Genomic DNA, 12,165 nt, shown 5'->3' on the forward strand with positions numbered 1-12,165 from the left:
ACCCGGCTCCTTAATTTTACCCACTTGGTATTTTCATTCCTGAAGCGCTGGGGGATGGAGAGGGAGTGGGGTGGGGGAGGCGTGGAGAGCGGAAGGGCTGAGCGCCTGGGGCCAGCGGACTCGGGCATGGGGGGCGGGGGGGGCAGTTCAGGGGGGAAGCTTTTTTTTTTTAATTTTCAAAAGGAAAAACAACAACAACAAAAAGCCAGCTCCCAAATCCTACCCCCTGATTTTCCTCAGTAAGCGTTTTCAACAAGGTCACAAATGCACTGGCTCTATAGATTCTTGGCTCCAAACCACATTTCAGGCAGCCTTTAAAAGCTAGTTCTTGGCGTAGCTTCAGCTGAGCCTGAGGAGAGGGAAAACTAGGGCACTTTTATGCTCCGAGAAAACATAAGATCCAGGTCGCAGCTTCTTGGCTCTGCTGGAGCTGCCGGGCACCACCTCCCCGCAGGCCCAGACCTGTGGGCCCCATCGAGCCTGCCGTTTCCTCCGGAGCAGGAGCCATGGCACCGGGGCTCATATTTCTTAGTCACTCGTCTGCTGTGTCACTGGACTGCCACCTGGGTGAAGGCAGGAGCGTGTGCCCAGGGCTGGCTCGGGGCCTGGTACGCTGAGGTCGCCCCAGGACCAGCCCCAGAAGAAGGCGTGCACCTGTGACCCTGCCGCCGCCTGGGTGAGCCTGTGCTCCTCCCTGCCCGTCCCACAACGCTCCTGCCACCACGACCAGAGGGTGCCCCCCGTGGACCACGGGGGCTGGGTCTGTAGCGGCCTAGCCCGGGCGTGGCGCAGGGCAGAGCCCGAGTCCCCTCCTGTGTGAGAGGCCTTGGTTGGCCCTCAAGGCCCCTCCTGGGCGCCAAACTGAGCCCAAGCCCAAACTGAGGTGCCCCTCGTCCCCTGAGTCATGGCCTGGGGCCACCACGCTGGGGCCTAGGTGGGGAGACAGCATGAGCGGCCTTGCTGGGGGCAGGGCTGGGTCTGAGTCAGTGACACAGCAGCATACAGCAGACAAGGCCTAGCCCCTGGCACGGTGCAGCGCTGCAAATGGGAACCACAGAAAAGGGATCAGACCATCTGGAGGCCCGACTCCTCAGGTGCCGCCCCCCGCCCACCTGCCCCCCATGGTGGTCTCCGGGAAGGTCAAAGGGACACAGACGGCTCCCCACCCGCCATGGCTGGGCAATTAGGCTGCAGGCAGAGGGGAGGGGGGTCCCTTCTTCCACCGCCGCCCTGGAGGGCCCTCGGTGTCGCCTGCTTCATACACCTTTCCAGGAAGCACTGAGGCTGACCACAGAGTGGACTCCGGCTGGGTCTCCTGTCCACAGCCTGGGGTTCTGGTTCCAGAACCAATTTTCCATAAGCAGCAGCCCCTCTTCCCCGTGGGAGTGGGGCACAGGCCCAGGTCCTGAGACCCCAGCCCGGCATGGGGCTGATGGGGAGGAGAGACCTGGGCCTGAGGAGGCCCAGGGGGCTCCTGCTTCAGGCTTGCCAGTCCGTGTCCCGACTGCAACCGAGTCCCAACGGGCAGGGCGTGGGGGTGGGGACGGAGGAGGGGAGGCCGCCGGGGGGCAAGTCTTAGCCTTAGTCTGCTCAGCGGCTTTCTTGCCTACGCTTCTCTAGAAGACAAGAGACAGCGACAGTCAGCCACAGAGCGCCTGCCTTCCAGGAGCCGAGCCCAAGGGAGCAGCCGCGGATGGCACTGGAGGAGCCAGGGGCTGGGAACGGGGGAGCGGGAGTGCCAGGCCCCCAGCCCCGGCTCCCTGATGGACATGCAGAGAGGGAGGGAGCTTCATCGCAAGGATCCTCACTGCCACCACCAGAACCTCCCGCACAATCACCAGGTACAAGACACTCCCTGGAGCACCGTCTTGTGGGGACACTTAACCTCCCGGACACTGGCAGGAGACCATGGCGGCTACTATCTCCACTTTCGCACAGGAGAATGATGCTCAGCTGAGCGGCTGCAGGCCCTTTCCTCTGGAGAGCATTCTACTGCGCTCCACCCCACCCAGGGGCCCATGACCCTGCAGGGCACAGCGAGCACATGGAGTGAGACACAGGGGCCACCTCCCTGCCAACAAGCGAGGCCAAAGCAGAGAGGCTGACCGCAGACAGGCTGAGAGGAGAGATGGCACCACAGGGAGACGCCAAGTCCCCGGGCCTTGCAGCCCACGCCTCGGTCTGACTCTAAGGGCCAGGCAAGGCCCCTTGTTGTATTGGTGACTGTGAGTGCTGACAACCGTAGTTATATCTAAGTGGCTCTAACCCAGAAGCCCTGGGGTTCAGCTGACGGGGGGGATGGAAAGAAGGTGGCCTCCGAGACCCTGTCCAGCGCGGAGCTCTAATGCCTCTGGGCTTTAGGCGGATTGTACTCGGAGTCCAGCGCGCTGGGAATGCTTACCAGACACAGGCAGCTCCATGGTTGGTTCTCACGAGCTCCTAATCCCCTGAGAAAAGCACCACAAACCGTAAAAAATGCTGAGAAGCAAAACGTGTCACCTGAACTACATTAGAAATACAGAACTTCTGTTCATCAGAGACACTTTTAAGGGGGCGATAAGGCAAACCGCAAAGCAGGAGATAATTACAGTACACACGCTGGAGAGACTTGAATTCAGAACGTATAAAGAATTTCCACAAATCAGTAAGAAACTCACCAGAAACCCAACGGGGAAATGATTTAAACAGGCTCATTGCAAAAGAGGATATCCAGAAGGCAAAAAAGTGATGAGAAGTTCTTTAGCTTCATTGGTCTTCAGGGAAATGAAAATGAAAAGCACAAGGTGAGGGGAGTCCCCTGGTGGTCCACGGGTTAGGACTCTGCGCTTCCAGTGACGGGACCACTGCATTCAAGCCCTGGTTGGGGAACTGAGAGGCTGCAAGCCAGGCAGTATGGCCAAAGCCAAACAAACGAAAGCCCACCAGGGGATACCACCACAAGCCCATCAAAACGGCTGAAAGCAAAGTGATGATCCAAGTGCTGGTGAGGACGTGAGCAACAAAAGCGCTCACACATCCTGGATGTAAGCGGAGACCGGTGCGGCTAGGACAGTTCTCTGTCAGAGCTAAACACGTGTATGGCCCTGCTCCGGCAAACCCCAGGCGCTGTCTAAGAAAAACGTGCACATGTGCCCCCAGAAGACACGGGAAGGGACGCCCAAGGCAGCATTATCCACAGCAGTGCCAAAGAAGACAGCCCAGATGCCCAGCTGCCCACGGCAGCAGGACGGGCAGGTGAGCCTCTGCTCTCACACAGGGGGGACGAGACAGACATGTGAACTGCTGCTATGTGGACACAGTGACTCTCACAAACACGCGGTGGGCCAAAAAAAAAGCTTATAAAAGAGCACAGATTGTATGATTCTGTTTATATATAGCTCAAAAAATCAGGTTAACAACAACAAAAAACCCTCCAAAAACAAAAACAAAAAAATCAGGTACACGAATGTACAGTTAGAAGTCAGGTCAGTGCCTACTTGGGGGAGGAAGAGTAGGGAGGAGACGCGAGAGGGACCTCTGGGTGCTAGAAACGCTCTGCTTCTTGATTTCATCACTCGTTACCTGGATACAGGGACCCGGCGAAAACTAGCCAAGCTGTAGGACACTTACGATTCACATACCTTTATATGGTATGGTGTTATTTAATGAAAAATTTACATTAAAAAAAAAGGCACCGTGGAAATTGAGCCACAGAGGGAGGAGAGGCTGCCACGGTGGCCTGACCAGGAGGAGACGGACGTGCGGCACAGAAGCCAAACGTGTCATCGTCACGTGGTGAAGAAAAGAGGGCTTTGCCAGAGAGACAGCAAAATGGCAGAGAAAACAAGGCAGAACCGGGGACACAGGAGGCTCTGAGTCTGCCGATGACAAGGCTGCGGGTGCAGACGGAAGCTCCGTTATCTGGCTAGAGTGGCAGCTCTCTGGGAGAATGAAACGAGGAGGCTCAGACGGCCCCACGTTCAGGGAAGGTGGTCACGGGCGAGAGCAGGAGCTGGGGCGTTGGACCGTGACTGCAGCCCCGATGGGCGTGCGGCCAGTGGAGATGGACAAACTTCACGCCCAGGAAAGCAGCGTCGGAAGGGAAAGAGTCACAGGCATGGCTGGAGACGGATGCTTGACAGAGGGCTGGAGAAAAACGAGATGCCTCAGGACTGCACTTGAAATCTGTCTCAGCTCAGCTTCAAAGAGAGAGAGAGAGGCCAATGTAGGTGATGTGAGCAACTGTGATAAACCAGAGGAAAAACAAACGAGCTGGGAGGAGAGAGGGGTTGAGACTTGTTCTTCTGAGCAAGAATCAAAACGGAGATTTAGACCAAGAAAGACAGTCAGTCCCTGTCCGAGAGCCAGGCAGTTCCTGTGAGATGATGTCATCTAAATACAGACCGGAAACAGGCCAGCGTGGCGGGCGGGCAGGAGTCTGGAGGCCCGGGGCCTGAGGGAGACGGGGAGGGACTTGCAGACTCATCCTCGGTCCCCTTCCGAGTGGGGACAGGCAGAGGCTGACAGCCGGGAGAGGGTGGCGAGGGGGTGGCCACAGAAGGGTTCCCTGTGGGTCAGCGATGCCTGGAGAGGCCCCATCCAGCCAGGCTGAGGAAAAGCAAGTCCAGGCTGGACGCTGGGCGGTTTTCCCCCACAGCCTCCAGCACCCAGAAGACAGCGAAGGCCCTGGGCTCCGGGCTCCACGGTGGGTGCACAGCGCCCCTGGAGGTGCCCTGAGACACGGGTGAGGGGCAGGCGCAGGGGCTCCTGGGCCGCAGGGAGACTCGAGGGTGAGGGCAAAGGCCCAGCGCCCACGCTCTCCTGGAAGCCAAGCTGCCCGCTTGTAAGGAGACTCCCACTGTCCGCCCGGGACCCCATGAGCGTGCAGCTGGGCTTACAAAGCCCCCTCCCCGCGTGCTGCGCTCTGTCACGTGGGCGGGTGCCTGCTGTCTGAGCTTGCATGTGGCGCCAAGACTCCCCCAGGCCAGGGCCCTTCCGACGCATCTGCTCAGAGACGGGAGCTCTCCTTCCACGTGGAAGGGGCAGCTGGTCTGACGCCTTTTCCAAACAGCACGTGATGGAAACCCTTCAGCGTGTTTTACTGAAGATGAGTATGAGTGTGTGTGTGTGATCTCTGTGGTCACCTGCTAGAAGAATATGCTTGTAGGGAGAGGGCAGGACCACACAGGCGCCTCCCAGAGCAGCCTACTCTAGGAAAGCCAAGGTGAAAAGGCGCAGAGGCAGAGATTCCCGAGAGCTGGGCACAGTGCGCCACCGGACACTGGCCTCTGCAGCTGCTGTTCCCGGAGCTTCAGAGCACACTTAGCCCGAGGACTCCCACTCGTCTCTCCCGGCGCAGGTGCAGCCCTCCTCCAGGGAGCTGGAGGATGAAAGTGACCTCTGGGGGCCAATTCCAAACCTGCTGATATTCTGTTCAGTTGCTCCACTGTGATCCCCGGCAGCTACTTTCTAATTAACCAAGCTGTCTGGCTTCCCAAGGTCAAAGCTTTGCTAGTTTCCTGGCGTCCTGAGGTAAGGTATAAACAGATCCAGAGACAACTACAGGTTCCACAACCTCTCAAGCTTCAGAGGGAAATTCACTGTCTAGTTCCCAGCTTTTGGCTACAGTGCAGGGAGCTGACGCTTCTCAGGTGTGTGGACTACAAAGCAAGCACTTTTAACTGGAGGCTGGGACGGCCCAGCAGGTGCCGCCACCCATATGATGAGTCTCTGGGGGCCTTTTAAGGCATCCCACGTGGTGGGCACGAGGTGGCTCTGGAGTCCTTCCCCTCCACAGGCGCTCCTGGATGTGGGGCAAACCGCTGGCTCCATGGATCACATGGCCTCCCTCTGCTAAGTCCACCCGTTACCTCTAACCTCCCAGCAGCCCTGCTCAAAGCCTCCTTCGATCCCCTGCTTCCACCAGCAGCCCCCTCAAGGATCCAGGAGGACCCTCGGAATGTGGGGCCACTTCCCTCTAGAACTCCCCAGACTCCCAGAGCACACTGCACAGGGTTCTCTCTGGCCAGCACATCCTCTTCTCCCCCACACTCCTGGCTGCACCTAATTAATCCCAGCCTGACCCAGCAAGGCCCATCGCATGTGGTTTCCATACTCCAGAAGAAAAGATGTCACTTCTTGCAGGGAACTCCAGTGTACACGAGAGTGGGTTCTACATGGAGGACAGCATGCGGACTGCCTAGGGGAGGCCCTGGGTCGCAGATGGTTCTGCGAGGTGCTGGATGCTGGCATTTTGTCAAGGACGAGAGAGCAGTGGAAATGGACTGGGCTGGGCTCTCTGCGTTTTTGCCCCTTCCAGGGACGTCTTTTCACCTGCGGGCAGGGCTTTCTTGCAGGCAATCTCTGGCATGTCGGCTTGGGCCACCCTGCATTCACAAGCCCTCAGCGTCGTTCCACTTAGGAGATGAAAGTCAGGAGCTGGCTGTGCAAAGCAGCTTCTGCCACATACTCCCTGTGCTGTCCTGCGTCTCATCTCACAGACGCACCCTGGCCCCTGGAGAGGAGTGATGGGGGAAGGCTCCAGAAGGTTCCCACAGGCAGCTGGGCAGGCTGACTGAACGCTGACAGAGAGAGGAGCTGCTCCTGAGAGGGATGGAGCGATCCCCTGGAGAAAGCCCCCAGCCCCGCTCAGTGTCCCGTCCCCTTCCCCTCGGCGGAGGACCCATCAACATGGACTGACGGAAGACCCCAATCCTCCTGCAGCCCGGGGAGGAGCCTCGGGACCTGTTTCTGCAGACAAACTCAGGGGCGCGCGTGTCTGTCACAGCAGTTTGTTTTTACTGTGAGCAAATGACGTGATGTGTTAAAGGGGCGCGAGGGAGAGCTGAGCTGGGTCTCCCAGCAGCTTCCCTGCAGGCTGGGGGCCGTGGGAAAAGCTGCTTTCCGCACCGCTCTGTGAACAGGGTCTGGCCAGGTCCTGCGATTCATCTTTCATTCACACCAGCACAATGGGCTCTGGGGGCCAACCAATGACCCCGGCAGGTAAGGTGTCACGCAGAAAGGGACAGGGAAACAGGGTGCCACTGATGCTGAGCGAACTCCAAAGGCCCGGGGGATGCAGACGGTGAGCGGGGGCCGGGTCGGGAGGGCGGGCCCACGCTGCGGGCTGCCCCGGCCACAGGGGCCGCCTGTCCCCAGGGAGGAGTGCACGAGGACAGCACAGCGGAATTTCCCAATTACGGCGTGAAAACAGAGCTCCTCTTGCACCACCGCGCCCCCTCCCGCCCCACAATTAAAAACCAGTCCAGTTTCCAGTGGCTTCCTAGCCCGGGCTCCGGCCCCACCACCCTCCTCAGTGGCCAGTTTCCCACTCCACCCGCCCCCAACGCGGGGCTCTTCTGCGGAGCCCGGGCGGCGGTGAGGGGGAACAGGATTAGCAGGGGACGTATTAGGGACACTGGGCCTCGGCTGCACTGGATGAGCTGCCAGGCATGTCTGTGTCGAAGGAGGGCCAGAATGAACCAGAAGCTGTACCCAGTGGGGCTTCTCAGGGTCTGGGTCTCATGGAAGAAAGCCTCGTGACAGCTCCCCCCGCCAGACTTGGGCCCCTTCCCAATGCCTCATTTTGGGGCTTCCCTTTCTCCTGGGACGGGGCTTGGGACTTCAGCCACCATGGACGGGGCTGGCTGGGGCTGCAGCCCTGAGTTCACAGCACAGTCACTGGCTGAAAAGAAAGCATTCTCCGGCTAGCCCTCTTTGCAAGGCAGCAGGGAGGAAGGGGGGTGGGGGAGGCACAGCTGATTAGGCCCAGGCCGCCGGAGGGCCGAGCTGGACGGGGGTGAGCGTGCTCAGCCGCGCAGGCTCCGCACAGAAGCAAGCCTTGTCAGGATCACAGCTGTTGGGCTGCGCTGGAGTTCATGTCGCAGTTTATCAAAGAGGCTGCGTTTTCTCCCTCCTCTCCTCTTCTCTGGAATATAGTGGGACGGTTCGTGGGAAAACAAGCCCTGTGCTTGTTCCGTCTGCACTGGCTGGGGGGTGGGACGGGCCAGAGGAAATGTACACACACACCCACTCGGGGCCGGGCCGCTGGTGGCGCCCTGGGAGCCAGCGCTCGGCACAGAAGGTGGTTCCCTCACCCTCAGCCGGGCCCAGTCTCCCCTCCCCACAGACCACGGGGTTGGGGAGGAGGCCGAGGCTGCGTCCTGAGGCCAACAGCGGCACCCCCTAGCTGTCTGCGGGCGCCAAACGCACAGCATCTGCTGCACCTTGCTCTGCAGAACGACGGGGCAGGTGCAACGACAGCGTCTTACAGTCAGAGCAAACTGGGCTTGGAGACAGTCCACAGGCTAAAGACTGGAGGAACTGGGATTCGAACCCAAGGTCGTTTGACTTGAGAAGCCCCCTCTTCAACTGGCTCCCAAGTGCCTGTGGCATCTGCCTGACCGCCGTGGAGCCCTGGGGCGGGGGCTGGTGTGGGCAGGGCTGGCGCTCACACCACCTGTGCTCAGCATCCGCCCACCCTGAGTCCCTGCAGCATGAAGAAGGGCCTGGGCCTGGGGCGGGGCACAGCAAGCCCCGCTGAGATCCGGGTTTGGAATCCCTGGCCTCCCCAAACCCAACATACCTCTACACAGTTACGCCCACCGATAACAAGGCCACATGGACACGGAGCAGATGTCTGACCCCTGCAGGGGCTCCGTTCCCAACCCCCACGGAGGGGCAGCCCGGGAAGGCCAGGCGGGTGGGGAACCTCTCCCCGGCCTGTGGAGGGTCCTGCCTCTTCCTCAAGGCCAAGACCCACAGCCAAATGTCTGTCCTCAAGAACTCCGGACGCCTCTGTCCTTCCAGTCGCCGTTCCTGGACCCTGAGCTAAACGCACCACTGCAGGAACAACGGCTAACCACTTATCTGCAAAAAGAGTCTCTTTCCTTTCTTTGCTCAATGTTGGGGGTTGAGGGAGCAACTTATAGTTGGCTGAACACGACAAAGAGCAGGTTAAGAAACATCCACTGTCTCTTATCAGACCTGTGGCTTCACCTCAGCCGTCTGCACGCATCACTAGTGTGCACTTCTTTAAAGCCACCAGCGGAAAGTAAGGAAATGAGTCGGGACACAGGTGGGCAGGCTGACCCTCCCAGGCGCGGGCCCCAGCGAAGCTCTGCCTCAACCCCGTCTGACCACGAGGAAGAGGGCACACGGCTTCAGGCCTCCTCCACGTGGGGGGCGGGGCACACTGGTCACCCTCCCAGCTAGCACGGCCCCGAGGAAGCTGTGATTGGACATGACAAGGGCTGCTGCTATTTCGGGGGTCGGGCAGGATGGCAGGAGGGATAACATATGTGAGCGGCCCAATGACAGGGCCTTCCGTCCTGCCCCGGAGCTCTCCACCTGGGGCTGGGAGAGCACGCTGGCTAAGCGGGCTGGGAGTGAGCTGTGCCCTGGGGGCAGGCGCCGTGCACACGGAGGCCCCAGTGTGGTCCTCGAGGGACGTGAGCCCCAGAGCAGCGAGTAACTGCTGTGCCGGATGGACTCGGCCCCAGAAGGCTGCGGGGCGAGGATTCTCTGGGGAGCTGGGTGCTGGGAGGTCCTGGCGTGCAGGGTGGGCAGGCCCCTCAGGGACCCGGCTTGACCTTCTCTCACAGACGGGACACAGGGCCAGCTACAAAGTCAGAGGAGTGCAGGGGTCTGCAGCCCAGCTCCAACCGAGTCAGGTGGGCACGTGGCCTCCTCTCATTCCCCTCCTGCAGCAATAAGGATTCCCAGCAGCCTGGGACGCCTGGGAGACCCCCCAGAGTAAGCGAAGCCTCGCCACCCTAAAGGCTCTGCACAGGACCACGGGGACGCAGGACCACCAGCTCCGCAAACCCTCGGTGATGGGACAGGGAACGCCCCTGCACATGCACACGCGCACCCACTCCGTGCTGTCTGGGGAGGTCGGCGACCCCCCAGCACCCTCTCCCCAGGCCCCGCTGGGGCATGCCAGGCGGATGGAGGCTGGAAAAACCCACTGCGGTGGGGCTCTCCAGAGAGGAAACTAGCTCAAACTCCTTTTTCAAAGGCCCCTCTCTCCACTGGTTTCCTGAAAGTCTTTCAGGCAAGGAGGACTCATCAAAAGAGCCAACACCTCTGCAATTTGGAATGCCGCATGAAGCTAGCTGTCAGTCATGTGGGGAGAGTCTGTCATTTTCCTGGTGGGGGGGGTCCCTTCAGTCCCCAACTCGATGAGAAAAAACAAACATGGAAACCTTCCGCTTTTGGCCAGTGAGGTTCAGAATCCACTTCTGCCCTCTGTAACCGTGACTGTCACCTGGGATCACTCTGTCCCCCAGGGGCCCTTGGCGCTGTATGGGGACACTTTTGACGGTCCCGACAGGGGCAGTGACGGTGCTCCTAGCCCCTAGGGGGTCAGGGCGGGGGGTGCTGCTCAATACCCCAGAGGGCGCAGAACACCCCTGCCACTGAGAGTGAACCAGCCCCAGATGCCAGCGTGCTGAAGCGGACAAGTCCTGCCCTCCTCAAGCTCAGGAAAGCAGGGGGTGGCGACACCTGCCACCACCAGGAAGCCCTGCGTGGTCCTTCCCAATGGGCAGGGACTGTGCCGTCCTGTTCTTTGCCCTTCCGTCTCCTCCTGAGAATCAATCCTTTGACCACCCCCAGGGTGGCCACTCTCCCCGTGGGGCTCCCCCGTTTCCTTGCTTGCCACTCCCCGCAGCACTCAGCAGGCTCCTCCCTGCCTCCTGCCCCTCAAGGCTTCCTGTGTCCCCCTCTCCCCTCGGCTTCTTTCTGCCTCTCAGGCCCCTCTTCTCAGCCTCCTCTCCCGGCTTCTCCCTCTTTCTGCAACCATCACACACTGGAAGAGCAGAGAGCCCATGGCTGCCTCGACCCCTTGCACGATGTGAGGATGAAACTCGAGGCTGTGGGAGAAGGGACGCTCCCGGAACTGACCTGATGATGAAGGCGCCTCTGACCTCCAGGAGCTTCCGCTCACTGCTGAACCTCTTGAGAAGGTTGATCATGAACTTGTAAAAGTAGGAGTTCATGGTCGGGGTGGAAGGAGAACACTCCAAGCCTTTGGTACCTACAGAGGAAGGGACAGAATGGGGTTTATTCTGCATGCCCACAGAAAGGAAACAGTTATCGATGCCAAAAAGGTGGGGAGAGTCCCTGTGCAACCAGATGAGGGAACACCATCCATCAAGGGCCACGCTGGCAGCAAAAAAGCAAGGACCAAACACGTGTGCTCAAGCTGATACAACCCTGCTCGCTATAAACGCACCCATTCCCCTGGCCACCCCTCCAGCGGACACTCCATCATTTAGTGAAGACTCCTTACTTGAGACTAGGCGCTAGGTGCCAGGTGCTTCTGAAAAAACAGAACACATTTTTAACTCATCCCAATAAATAAAATACGCCTGGGCTTTGGTGGGTTAAGAACAGATGGCAAGTCATAGAGAAGAAAGAGGGAAGCAGGCACAGCCCCAGTGGTCGATAAAGCCGACAGACCCCCAGAGGCAGAGGCCACACTCCTTTCCCACTGCTGCTCAAGAAGTAAGAGACGGCACATGCTGGCAAAACGTGACCAGGCGTTTTCACCTGCACCCGATGTTCTGAAATCAGACATTCTTCATCTTCAGGCAAAGATGCTCTATCAGAGTAGCACCCTGAAGACCTCGAGGTGGCTTTACAACCAGAAGCACACTCCAGGCCTCCCCCTTATGTGCTTGGGTGCTCAGTCGTGTCCGACTCTGTGTGACCCCACGGACTGTAGCCCGCCGGGCTCCTCTGTCCATGGGATTCTCCAGGCAAGAGTACTGGAGTGGGTTGCCATTTCCTCCTCCACTCCCTTACGCACCCCAGCTGAAAATACACAGAAGGCCAGAAACAGCACCCCCTGCCCCACCCCCCGTCCCCGGCCCTGTGGAAGGCATCCAGCGCAGAGGGGACTAGGGTGGGGCCGACGTGCTGCGGCCGACCCCAACATTGTGCGTTCACACACCCCTGGGGTTGCCCCGCCCTTGCTTTCTAGCACGTGCTGAGCTCAGCCCAAGAGCAGTGGTGGTGATGGCAGGACTCCTCAAGTCCACCTGCCTGACGCACGAATAGGGCATCTGATTTTTTCTGGTAACGATTTAATCGTGATGCAACTCATATACTATCAAAGTCACCCTTTTAAAGGGTGCCGTTCAGTGAAACAGGCAGGGAGTGGGGTCTCCGGGAATCAAGTTT

General features: G+C 59.4%; 1 protein-coding gene across 1 annotated transcript in view; it reads right to left on the reverse strand.

The window, feature by feature from the left end:
- The window catches only part of VAC14 (VAC14 component of PIKFYVE complex), a 76,467-nt gene that overhangs the window by 23,003 nt on the left and 41,299 nt on the right, over positions 1-12,165 (reverse strand). Inside the window, exon 14 of the mRNA XM_070388746.1 lies at positions 10,885-11,017. Within this exon, the coding sequence (XP_070244847.1) occupies positions 10,885-11,017 (133 nt within the window). The remainder of the gene's footprint in view (positions 1-10,884; positions 11,018-12,165) is intronic.

This window comes from Bos mutus, chromosome 18, assembly GCF_027580195.1.
Source record: "Bos mutus isolate GX-2022 chromosome 18, NWIPB_WYAK_1.1, whole genome shotgun sequence".
Classification (NCBI taxonomy): Eukaryota; Metazoa; Chordata; class Mammalia; order Artiodactyla; family Bovidae; genus Bos; species Bos mutus.